Source organism: Harmonia axyridis, chromosome 2 (assembly GCF_914767665.1).
Source record: "Harmonia axyridis chromosome 2, icHarAxyr1.1, whole genome shotgun sequence".
NCBI lineage: Eukaryota > Metazoa > Arthropoda > Insecta > Coleoptera > Coccinellidae > Harmonia > Harmonia axyridis.
In genome coordinates, this window is record NC_059502.1 from 12,960,287 (window position 1) to 12,974,010 (window position 13,724).

Here is a 13,724-nt window from a genome sequence, read left to right on the forward strand (position 1 = left end):
CGTCTATGATAAAACAATTTTCCGGCCCTCTCATTATCAAACATAGAGAGGGGGAAATTAAGCTGGCGGTTGAACCGGCGGCAGGAAGAAAACCTGGCCGACTTCCGGTATGCAAATTAACCGGGTCCACGGATACGTTCCCTGCAATTCAGTAAGGCCTAATTGGATTAATATCCGCGACTACGGATCGGTAGTTTTAGAATGGGGAAATCAATATTGCCAGTTTCCCGAATAAACAGTCGATTCGCCCATGGGACGGACTGCACTGGGCGGAAAATAATGGAGCGCTATGAATGTGCATGTGTATTATCGTTAGGTTGGTAGTTCTGGCGTTAAGAGGGAAAGCCACCACGTGGCTGCTCAGTTTAAAACGAAATTAGAGGTTTTCTATTTCACAAATCATCGACTTTTTTGGGGTTTCCACAAAATATCCTCAAACAATAATGCCACGCGGAGAGCCACGTGGTGTTATTCCCTCTTAACTTGGTATGTGCTATAACTTTACAATTGCCCATGAGACTCTGAGACTGATTTCTAGGGGTGGTTTGGCTCATTTAGCAACAAAACTCCTACCCAGGTTCCAGGTTTTTACAATTAAATACAATTAAAATATACAAAGATCGATTCTTTTAATCTAAACTAATAATATTGGAATAAAAACTTAACCAGTCTTAATGAATTACTATGCTATTAGAATGGAACCTCTGCTGTAGATTATTTTCAGCCTTCTAAACATCAGATCTTAGCAGGAAGCTATATTACTCCAATTCCTATTCAGCGAAGTTGATGTAATAACGCCAGGTATTACGCAGGTATTCTTTCAGTTTCAAGAGATGAAGTGCTTTACGTACTATTCCAACTCCTATATCTCAAGGAAGTTCTTCTTTACGATATTTCAATCCCAATGGAGATTTCTATTGTTTAATCCCAAAGGAGGTTGTACTTCTTGATATTTTTCAATCCCAATAGAAGTTTCTGTTGTTCCAATCCCACGGGAGGTGCTTTGGAAAAATGAACAACGTTATTAGAATATGTTAACCTGAATTTACAACTCCTTCTAGGATTTCTAATCAAGAAATTATAAAGAAATGATTACATTTATCATAAAATAAACTTGAGAAGGAGTTTTGATGAAATAATTTGACACAAAAGGAATTCTAGCAAACCTTAAATACGTTTCTACAAGATGGATGATTTAAAAAAACTACTGTTTCAAAATAAATCAATTCGTCCTGGGGGGATTATTTCTTGTTGAATGCAAATATTCATGTCAACACTAAACGAGAATCCCGACACAATTCTCGCTGATAAATTAAATTCTAAATCTTAAATTAAACTAGTAATGGTTGAAATCTAAAACAAGATACGCATCTGTCCTTAAGTCTCGACAATTATTGAAAATCTTTCAGAAAATTCTCTCTGTTTCTTTCTCTAGATACGCGCATCCGTAGACACTTCATCGGCGACCAACCACACACGACGAATCGACAAACCAACGCAGTGCCTTGTTAAGTCGGAAATTGCAATATTTGAGAGACTGCTCAGTTCAAAACGAAATAAGAGATTTTTTCTTTTCACTTATCACCGATTTTTATGGGTTTCTCACATAATGTCTATAAACAATAACCTACATTGTAGTCTTTAATATTTTCGATTTGCGAATGGAAGAAATTTTAATTTTGGTAACTTTTTCGCAAAATAATTGATGATAATTGATTCCTACAAAGCACTGATATATTTTGGAAATATTCGTAGAAAAATCCTACAAACAATAGTTACATTGATTATATTCGGCCACTTCCAACAGAAGATTTCATTCACCTAACTGAACGAACATACACAAATACATATTATTTTTTTTTTTTTTCAGTCGTTCAGTGCGCCGATGACCGTCATCACATCTTCAACAATTCCTGCTATCTCTTCGTTACATACCCGGAAGTAACATGGAGCACAGCTCAACACATATGCCAAGGCATTAAAGCCAATCTCGCTTCCGTCCTTACAGCAGATGAAGAACGTTTTGTAATCAGCAATCTCCGAAAGACTCCCGAATACAGAACGAGCTCTCTCTACTGGCTTGGGGGAAGACTAGAAAAAACTTCGGGGTTCATTTGGGTGGACAATAGTCCGGTCGAATACCTTGGTTGGCTGCCCAGTCAGAAACCTCTGGAGAATATGAGAAAAGGCAACGAAACCGCCAAATGTTTGGGGGTCCAATGGACACCATCTCCATCGCCGACGTTACCAAGCGGTCTCTACTGGAAACCGAAGAGATGCAACTCCATCGGAGGGTATATTTGCAAGCGTGCCAATCTGGAACCAGGTCTAGGAATCAACTTCAACAAAACTGTCAACGGCTCCGAAGGAATAATATCGTCTCCAAACTACCCTGGAAACTACTACAACAACTTGGACGTCACCGTCAACATAATAGGACCTAAGAGAACCCGTCTAGTCTTCAAATTCGAAAGGATAGACGTTGAAGCCCAGATGGAATGTCTTTACGACCACATCGACCTACGTAGTCTGAACGAGAACGGAAATGAAGTTAATGTGTTGAAACTTTGCGGAAGTCACGACGTGGATATGCATAGGTTCGATTACGTTTCCGAGACCAACAGGGCCGTCTTGAGGTTCCATTCGGATTATTCCATAGCAGGCGCTGGGTTCTCTTTGAGGTGGCACTCAGTGGATATCACCTTTTGCCCGATACAGACCTTAACTGCCAAAGAAGGTTTCGTCACAAGCCCAAACTATCCGGATTTTTTACTGCCTCATCTGAACTGCACGTTGGTGTTGCAAGCACCATACGGCCACAAGGTGTGGTTCGAGTTTCTCCGGGTCGACCTGGGGAAGGATACCGACGACCAGAATTTTTTAGAGATGCGACTCGGTGAGGAGATAGATTTTTTTCGTCCGTTCTCCATTCCCAATCTCCTCACCGAAGGTAGTTTCCTGTCCTACGCTGAGACCATGCAGATAAGGCTGCGTTCCGGTGTCAAAACCGACGCTGTCGGTTTCAAGGCCCACTATAAGATGGTGAACGTGGTGCAGGAGGAGAAGAACGTTTTCCTGCATAACGACACTTCGGGGATGCTATTGCATCTGAATTATCCGGAGAGTCCCCAGACTAAGGTGGATTTTATGCAACACTTCATTGCGCCCCTAGGATCGGCAATTTCGCTGGAGCTTTATCATCTTAAGCTCACCAATACCGACTGTTACGAGGATAACGGTCTATTGGAGATTTACGATAACTACGCCGATAGGAATGGGACTGTGTGGAAGCTTTGCTACGACCCGCCCACGGCCAACGCGATTACGCCCGTTAACAGGATAGAGATCACCTCTTTCTTCAACACGCTTCACCTGAGACAGATCAGCGGAAGGAGTACTGGTATCAGTTTGAACGGAAGCATCAAGATACTGCCGGATGAGGAGTTTAAGACGAAAATTTTGAAGTTCAAGAACGAGGTGGAGTCTTGCAATCCGAATCCTTGCAGAAGGGGAGGAAAGTGTATCACGAAAGAGAATCGGAGGTTTTGCGAATGCGCTGGTCATTTCACAGGTGAGAAGAATTTTTTTATTATGTTATTTAGTCATGAAATGAACCGTTTAGAGTTTCCTTTTCAATTTCAATTTATTGGTTCATCGTTCGCATACAATACTCAAAAATTTTACGAGGTGGTCCAACGAAAAATTAACACCTTGATTTACCGACTTTGAAATGAAAATGTGGAAAATCGCTCGGACTTCTCAATTTCTGATTCGAGGAGGAACAACTTTTCAGCTTTTTGCATTCCCGTAACTTCATTATACATATAATACACTGTGTCCGTAATGGATGGAACAAATTCATAGCTAAACAGACCATTTTAAGAAATAACCCTGAAACACGTCGATTTTTCATTTTAATTTATCGTATTTTCAAATAATAATCTAAGTATTTTTGATAATATTGTTTATTGAAGTAATAAAGAATGTTACGCGTTACTTTATGAGCACACACAAAACTATTGTATTTTGTCCATCCTGTACCAATTGGAATCAACATGTGATACATTTTTGGAATCAGCTCAGCTAGACTAATCGGAAAATTGAGACAAAATGGGGGTGTTCCATTTGAAAAAATGATGGTGACGTCATTACTCGAAAGTAATTCACCTTGTATATTAGATTTTCATTATAAAATACGGTAAATTAAAATAAAAAATCGACGTTGTTCAGGATTATTTCTTAAAATGGTCTGTTTAGCTAAAAATAAATTTGTTCCATACTTTACGGACACAGTGTATATTGATTTGTCTTGTGAATCTGAAACTTTTGATGATTTTCATAGTTCGATAAGAAATTTATACAGGGTGATTCACCGGGTTGGCCTATAAGACGTTTATGGAAAACAAATCATAATTTTGAGCTGAAAATTTTATATTGGAGTTTGATCTTTCTTCCTAAAATATTTTTAGATCTCTGCAACTTCCGGTTATACCAGAAACAGACTTCGACTTCCTTATGTGAAATGGCACATCCAGTATATCATCGCATCCTTAGATAGCTTTTTTGACGACAATTTCGGCAATATGCCATACCTTGACTAAAAACTCAATGGTTCATAAGTTAATGGGATTCTTATAAAAAAATGGTGCGATGAGGACTCACATTTTTTTGAATATTTCGGCAGAAAAAGTATTTTTCGAAAAAAATTTTTTCTTTTTCGAATTTCCAAATACGTTGTATTATAATACCTACTGTTTCTGGATCGGACCAAAAATGAACAGGGCGTTCATAAAAAGATCATGAACTTGGACAACTCAAATTCATCAAAACTCAAGATTTTCAAATCAAAACCTAAATGTTTTTATTATTTCAGTCGATTCTACGTACAAAAATAGTGGGGGTTACTTAAGCAAACCCTATAGCTAAAACTTCAAGAGTTATCGACGAAGAACTTTATATGCGGAGTATTCTGTGACTTCCGGAAAACACAGAAAAAAACTGAAATTCGATGTGCGGATAACTAAATTTTACGAAACCAACTTGGAAGGAAGTGGATATTTTTGATTTGCGAATCAAACAAATTTTTGGTGACTTTTCGTTCGATGATAATAGGTATGTACCGGGTTTGCACCATAATTTGACCTCCCATTCAATTTTGTTACTGAAAGAGCTACAAAAAAATGTTTTCTACAAAAGTTTCACGAATTCGACTAGTGTTTTTCAAAATGATTTAAAAAAATGAAATATATACAGAGTGGGCAACATATTGATGCAACTTCATTTTTTCAAATGTAAATTTTTCTATATTTGACTAGCTCTTTTTCCTCTGATTTCGAATATATAACATATGTTTGACCTTTCTCTTTTATTCTGAGTACCACAGAGTTTCAAATTTCAAGAACCACCTGGCAAGCTAGGTAATCAGTTTTCAAGTGGAAGGCTACGATAATTCATAATGCCCTTTTTTGAGTTATCTCGTTGTCAACGATATATGATATTCGTTTGTCATTGAATGAAAATATTCATCGAATATGCACTACACAGAAAAGGAAAAATTTGAATTATTTTCACTTTATGTGAAGAACAATAAAAATAAGAAAGCTACAAGGGAAGAGAATATATGGAGTTGCATCCAAATCATCGAATTCCAATCTATTTTTATTCCAATTTAACGTATGTCATATCGTTGCCAACGAGATAACTCAAAAAAGAGCATTTTGAGTTATCGCAGCCTACCACTTGAAAATTGATTACTGAGAATGCTAGGTGGTTCTTAAAATTTCAAACTCTGTGGTACTCAGAATAAGAGAGATAGACCAACCATATGTTATATATTCGATGTCAAGGGAAAAAGAGCTAGTCGAATATAGAAAAATATACAGGGTGTTCCATTTGAAAAACTGAAGTTGCCATTAATATGTTGCCCACTCTGTATATAATTCGTTTTGTGAAATCATTTTAAAAAACACTAATTGATTTCGTGAAACTTTTGTGAAAAACATTTTTTTTTACCTCCTTTAGTAACAAAGTTAAAGGGGTGTCAAAATATGGTGAAAAACCCGGTACTTTGAACAAAGAAGTGATATATTTTAAAAATATTCATGAAAAAAACTACCAAAATATTTGCTTCGAAAAAGGAGATGAGTTGAAGTGAATCTACAACTTCATATACAATACAAAGTTTTGTCATTGCTGGAGCGCCAGAGGGGAAATGAACGGCTACCAAAGTTTGACTGATACACGAAAACCACGTGGTGGTAATCCCTATCGAAGGGATGAGCGTACACCAAAAAATGTCCAATAACAAAATTATCCCTCCAAATAAAAATTTACTTCCCTCGGCGTTTTCCGAAAAAAATTCAATCTGGACAGTGTTATCTGGGCCACCCTGTATAAAAATGTAATCATACCTAGTTTACCCCAACGGGCGTTAGAGAACTATCCAGAAAACCGACGTGCCTACCATATAACACCGTGTGCACATCCATAATTCATAGACCGAATATTTGCAGGAATATTCTGTGCCCTAACGAAGTGCGACCTCGATCCGTGCGTGTTCGGAACCTGCGATCTGACCCAGAACGCTTATAAATGTCACTGTCAAGAGGGCTACTCAGGACCAACCTGCGAGCAGAAGAGGAGACCCTGCGAGGGAAATCCTTGCGAGAGCAGAGGACTGTGCATGGAGAGAGGAGAGGGTTTTATTTGCAGGTATGGCCAGGGATTAGGAATAATTTAAAAGGGTGGCTTCTTTTCGAAAGAGGAATCCTTTTAGGTTATAATTGTACTAGTGAGTGAAAATTTAAGATAACTTTGCAAGAAAGCGTATTATCTGAAAATAACTGAATGCAATTTTTATGAGATAACGCTCTCGAATGTAAAATTATCTGGTCATTTTTATGCATTGGAATATTTCACGAATGAAGAAATAACGGGTGTTTTTTTTCGAGGTATACAACTTTAAGTTGGAATTACTGTTCAAGATGGCGACCGATTTAACAGCTGTCAAGTGATTTATTCTCAGTTTGGTTTGGCAATTCATCATGAATAGACTCACGCCTGAACACACCTGAAAATTGCAAATAGTGCAATTTTATTTCGAAAATAATGGTTCTGTGCGGAATACGTATCGCGCACTACGTCCATTAGCGATGAAGCGCACTTCTGGTTGAATGGCTACTTCAACAAACAAAACTGCCGCATTTGGAGTGAAGCTAATCCTCAAGTGTAAGTCGAAACACCGTTACATCCAGAAAAACTGACTGTTTGGTGCGATTTATGGGCTGGTGGAATCATTGGTCGGTACTTCTTCAAAAACAATGATGGCCAGAACGTTACAGTCAATGGTGATCGGTATGGAGCCATGATTACTAACTTTTTCATTCCTGAATTGAACAACCATGATGTCCAGGAGCTGTGGTTCCAACAAGACGGCGCAACATGTCACACAGCTCGTGCCACAATCGATTTATTGAAAGACACGTTTGGTGACCGCCTAATTTCACGTTTTGGACCTGTGAATTGGCCTCCAAGATCTTGTGATTTAACACCGCTAGACTACTTTCTGTGGGGCTATGTGAAGTCATTGGTCTATGCGGATAAGCCACAAATCCTTGACCATTTATAAGACAACATTCGCCGTGTTATTGCCGATATACGGCCACAAATGTTGGAAAAAGTCATCGAAAATTGGACGTCCAGATTGGACTACATCCGAGCCAGCCGTGGTGGTCATATGCCAGAAATCATATTTAAAATGTAATTCCACAAGATTATCTTGCGGATAAATAAAATTCATGTCAATCGAATAATCCATCGTTGTTTTATTGCAATTTAAAGTTCTATAGCTCTAAAAAAAACACCCTTCATTAATTTTTCTAGGAGATATCATAGTACTTGCAAAGATTATGAATAAAATTATGCTAGACACGTTTTTAAACAAATTTATTTTCTACAAACGAATCGAAAATTACAGTTGTACACATAATGTTATAATTTTTGGCATTGTTATTATTATTATTCAGTGAACCGAGATCGTTGCGGCTCTGTTAGCCTTCCGCGAACCAAATTGATCTTTTGTTCTTAACCCTATCCATTTATACAAAACCAGGGAGGTCGTCGATACGGCTAACAAAACCGACAACATATCTAGGCGCCTTAGCTATTACTTCGAGGGTATCCAGAAATGACTTTCCCATGAGAGTGCTTCCAAGATCTGTCAGCCCCAAACATTTGCACACTATGTGTTTGGCTGCTTCTACCTCCCTTCCACAGAGTCTGTAGATCTCATCTGCTGACTTAGCCATGCGGTATAAAAGTTATTTGAACCTACTGTGTCCTGTCAGTATTTCCATAATTACTAGAAGCTCAGCTCGTGGTAGCTTCAGGAGCTTTCTGGTATAGGTCTGTAAAAGCACCACCAATTTCTTTGCCTGAGCAAGACCCGAAATGTTTCTCCAGAAGGTTTTCCATTGTTTATCTCCCATTGTTGGACCACTGCCTAATATTGGTATTTTCCAAGCACACAGAGCTCGGGACCAACCTTGATACAAGTTCATCCGCTTTTTCATTTCCTTCACAATGCCCCGGTACCCATAATAGATTCACTTTATTTCCTCTGGCCAATTGCTTTAGGGTATTAAAGCACTCCTATGTCAGTAGAGACCCCGTCTATATGATTCCAGGGATCTCAGCGTGACCTGGCTTCCCGTAGTGATGTGAATACGCGCCTTTTTGAGGTTTCCTTTGAGACACCCCCAAGGTTTCTTAAGAGTGTCTATGGACGTCTCTTTATCCAGAAAATATTTTTTTTGGAGTTTACTTGATATTTTTCAGTATTGTTTGGGGTGTCATTTACAACTGAATGTTACAATTCCCTTATGAAATATTCGAACTAACTAGCCTATATTGAAGAAAAATACATACATTAAAACTCATAGAAGATTTTTTTTCTAAATTCATTGCAAAAAATACTTTCTTTCAAACGTTCAAATGAATTTTGCTTTGGGGAAAGACCTTTGTACACTATTTTCAATCACCATAAACTGATCTCAAAGCATTTAATCTCGATTTGATCTCCCAATTTTCCCCAAATTGAAATTAATATTGTTGTCTGATTCAAAGGTGCCATGCTTGGTGGGAGGGTCCAAGATGTGAGAGGAGAATGCTGCATATTCCCTATAAACCTCTCAGTGAAAGAATGCTCCATGAACCCTTCTGGTTGGGTTTGATGACAGTTTTCGTGGTTATGGCTGTGATTGGACTGGTATGGTGCGCCAAGAGACATTTTCCGGAGAAAATAGAAAAGCTGTTGGCTGAAGAAAATGAGCGTAACCGGAGTACACGTGAGTAGTTCGATATAATTGTTTTTTATACAAAGGTTAAGAAGAAAACATAATGCTTGAAATTATTCAACTCAAACTCAAATATCAGTGTAGTTCACTGTAAACCAAAAATATATTAAAACTTGAGGAACCAAGAGAAGTCGGGTTCGATTTCCTGTCAATTTAAAAACTACGACTTCAATGGGCAAGCATTTAGATGAAGAATAACAATTTGAAGCTTCTAGCAAAATTTCATATTGATCGTGTCACTCGATCCAGAAAATTCAAGAATAATAGCAGAAAAAAAGCAATATCTAATTGACAACAGATTCAATCATGTTAACATTTGGATGTTGATAGATCAAAACTAACAGTTTCAAGCTTTGTGCAAAATTTTATGTTCATAGAAAATTCAAGCAGAATATCGAAAAACTTGCCCAATATTTCCATAACAATAGATATGATATGATGACATTGTATCAAATAATTGGCCTATATCAAAAAAAATTGGCACTCAGGATTATGAATTCTGTTTTGCATCAATCATTACGTCAAATACAGTTTATTCAGAATTAAATTTCAAACTGTTTCTGTCAATATCAATACATATAAAGGATGACCAGTTATTTAACATCACAATATATTCCAAAATATCCAGATCATCAATCGATAACTTGTTGCATACTAACTAAAGCGTCAATTCGTCAGAATAATCCTTCCACTTCATAGTAAGATTATTCAAGCTGTCAAACTGTATATCTTCACATATAGTGGCAAATCCCCCAAATAAATTGGAATGGGGAATAGTTGCTGAGTTGGTGATATATCCCAGATAAGCTAATAGATCTACACAGGGTGATTCATTGAGAATGGTCAACCTCTGAATCGTAGATTCTAGACCTCAAAATATGATAATTCGGCCTTATAGGCCATAGAAAGAGTTTTCCAATAAGGTGTTGTTTTATTTTGATATTAAGTATAGTATATCCAAAATCACTTGGAGGAAGCCAGAATATTTCTATTATACAAGGGTTGTCAAAGCTTCCAGAAATTGTTGTGAGACCAATGAATTTATTTCCTATAAAATATACTGCTCCACAAGAGTTAGGAATATCGTATTCGATCGTTTTGAAAAGTATATAATCTTCGAGAAAATCGCTGTAAAATCATTCAAAACTTAATAACAACTTGAATCGATCCAATAAAAATCAGTATGAGACATTTCGTCAATCTGTTCGCCATTTTTCTGAATTTCGGTTCTTTGCATATGTTTCATGGATGTTCTTATTTTGAAATGGAGTCAGTTTATCAACGGCTTCGATTTGAAACGAGTTTTCTGAAAATGCCAAGACGTAAATTAACAAACGCTGAGGCTAATAGGGCTATCGGAATGCTACAGGGTGGCCTAACTCAGGTTGTTGTAGCGGAAAGGCTCCAAGTCAGCCGAAGTGTAATATCTCGACTTTGGAATAGGTTCAGGGAGACAGGTTACGTGTTGGAAAGACCAAGGCTTGGTGGGCGACGAAAAACAACACCTGATCAGGATCGTTTCATCACCGTTTCGGCGAGAAGAAACCCTACATCTACGTGTAGAATGCTACGGAATACTCTTCAAAATGCAGATGGGGTCCAAGTTTCCATCGGAACTATCAGACGACGTTTGAAAGAGGTGAATTTAGGTTCTAGGCGTCCATTAAGAGGAGTTCCATTAACACGTGACCATAAGCGTCAAAGACTGGAATGGGCAAGGCAACATATCAATTGGAACGATCATTGGCGTAGTATCCTTTTCACTGATGAATCCAGATATGGGCGATTTTCAGATTCTCGAAGAATAAGGGTATGGACAATCCAACGCATACCCCGTAATCGTCGCTATGTCCAAGAAGTCCATCCATTCCGAGGGGGTTATGTTATGGTATGGGCCGGGATATGTTTCAAAGGGCGCACAGATCTTAACATTTGTCCTGGGAATATGACCGCCTTAAACTATAGGGAGCATGTTATTTACAATGTTGTGCCAAATTTTCAAGCTGCTATTTGTGAAACTTTTCAATTTCTAGACGATAACGCTAGACTGCACCGTGCAGCCATAGTTGAGAATGCGCGCGAGGAGCTTGGTATTCCACATTTACCAATACCTCCACTTGATTTGAATTGCATAGAACATGCATGGGATATGCTCCAAAGAAGATTATATAATCATCAACATCAGGAGAGAGCTTCTGTCCTGTTTAAGGAACCAAATTCCTCAAGAAATGTTCAACAACCTCGTGTGTAGTATGCAACGAAGATGTCAAGCTGTTATTGATGCTTGTGGAGGCCATACATTGTATTGATAGTCTTAAAATGCTTGAATTCTCTGAGAATAAAATTTCGTTATTTTACTCGATTTTTCTTAACCACCCTGTATACGCTGCAGACCTACAGGCTAAAATTAATCTCCTGCAACTTGAAATCATATTAATATGAATTTTCATCACACAAATCTCATTTTAACTATATTTTGTTGCAATTTAAGTCAATATCCCTAACTCATGAGGAGCAATTTACTTAGTATTTAGCGGATCGCGGTATCCACTTCAAAGGGACATCTGGCCAAGCGTTTTCATGGACTAGTTCAAGTGACTTTGGATCTACTATTCAAGGTAGTATTCTATGTAGATTTCATAGCAATCAGCAATTCAGGTACTCTCCACTCAAGCAACAGGTTCAGATATTCTCGTTGCTCAATGCTCATACATGCAGAGTTTTCGGATTCTTTAGATGTTTCTTGGATTCTCGATCCTGATAAATCATTATTATCAATGTCCATTTCTCATTCCAAAAACTTCTCATTTTCAGTGTCGTCCTTGAGGAGTGCTTCAGTACGCGAACAACTGGTGGCAGCATCGTCGACCGCTTCCGGCCAAGGCTCCGTGACGGTGACTCCAAGTCCAGGTCCTGGTGCTCCTCGTTCGCTATTTGGCCGCCTCGGTATTCGCAAGCCGTCAATCCTCAGCCTGACCAGTCCACACGCCAATTCATGCTACTCGCCAGCTACAGCTAGAACCTTTAGTTTGGACGATTTGCTAAAACCTTCCCCTAGACGTAAGGCGCGCCAAGTGCCTGTCCGTTTTGTCGATGAAGTTGTCTTATTCACTTCTACTCGTATCATGTTGTATATTGCCTACTCTCTTCGTCTCCTACTATGTTCTGTGTGGTCAAACCACGAATCTTTCTTCATTCGGAGCCGAGAACACTTGATCAAGGTTTTTTCGTTTTTGAGCGCTCGTTGTACGAGGCGTGTATTTAAAGTAAGGTCTCCATTTATTTTTTTCACATTAAATAACATTTATTTACTAAGTTTTGTACATTGCTTGAAATCTAAGCTATTTTTCTACGTAATCGCCATTCACTTCGATGAGCTTCCTCATTCGTACGACAAACTTTTGTATCCCCTCCTCGAACCATGATCCCGCCGCCTCGCGCAAGAACAAAATGACCGCTTCATGAACTTCTTCATCGTTCACAAATTTCATTCCTCTTAAATGTTTTTTAAGAGCAGGAAACATGTGGAAGTCACTAGAGGCGATGTCAGGACTGTAAGGAGGGTGGTCCAACACATCCCAACCAAACAACCAAATTCTTGGGCACATTGGACACGTTTGACTTTGTGCTCCGGGGTAAGCATTTTTGGGACCCACCTGGGTGACAATTTTCGGTATTGCAGGTTATTCACCAAAATTGAATGAATAGAGTCTCTACTGCACACATCTTGGAGATTTTCGTCCAACTCATTGAGAGTCAACCTGCAATCTTTCAGCACAAGCGCCTCAACTTTCCGCAATGTTTCGTCCGAGTGTGACGGCCTGCCACTGCGCTCCTCCTCGTGGACGTTTAGTCGGCCAGCAGAAAATTCTCTACACCATTTTTGAACGTTTTTCACGTCCATATATTTCTCACCATGCACTTCTTCCAATTGACGATGAATTTCTATAGGTGGAGTTTTTTTTTAGTGTAAAAACTTAATGACTGAACGTAACTCGCACCTGGCAGGAGCGACAACCGGAACTTCCATTGCAAATGGCTGCTACGTCAAGACTGAGCGTCCTAATGAGCTCGACCAGGTGTCGATTGGTGAAGGGGGGCCTAACGTATACAACAGTGTTGCCGGATTTCATCTAGCACTACTTGCGGCGATACAATGGCCTTGGAGACCTTACTTTAAATACACGCTTCGTACATCAATGACCTTTTCAAATTATTTGTTAGTAATTGGTTGAATACCATAAAAAACACATCAATTTGGACCGAATTATTTCAGCCTCTTAATAAGATAAATCAATACAATCAAATTTGAGTTGTGAGCTAAATGAACTTCAACCTTCAGATCATAAGTCTACCTTTATTTTGATTACC

The 13,724-nt window shown here is 38.6% G+C and overlaps 1 protein-coding gene across 1 annotated transcript in view; it reads left to right on the forward strand.

Annotated features, from left to right (window-relative positions):
* The window catches only part of LOC123674047, a 226,372-nt gene that overhangs the window by 199,526 nt on the left and 13,122 nt on the right, over positions 1-13,724 (forward strand). Inside the window, exons 10-13 of the mRNA XM_045608871.1 lie at positions 1,871-3,571; positions 6,513-6,711; positions 9,124-9,344; positions 12,168-12,413. Coding sequence (XP_045464827.1) covers positions 1,871-3,571; positions 6,513-6,711; positions 9,124-9,344; positions 12,168-12,413 — 2,367 coding nt within the window. The remainder of the gene's footprint in view (positions 1-1,870; positions 3,572-6,512; positions 6,712-9,123; positions 9,345-12,167; positions 12,414-13,724) is intronic.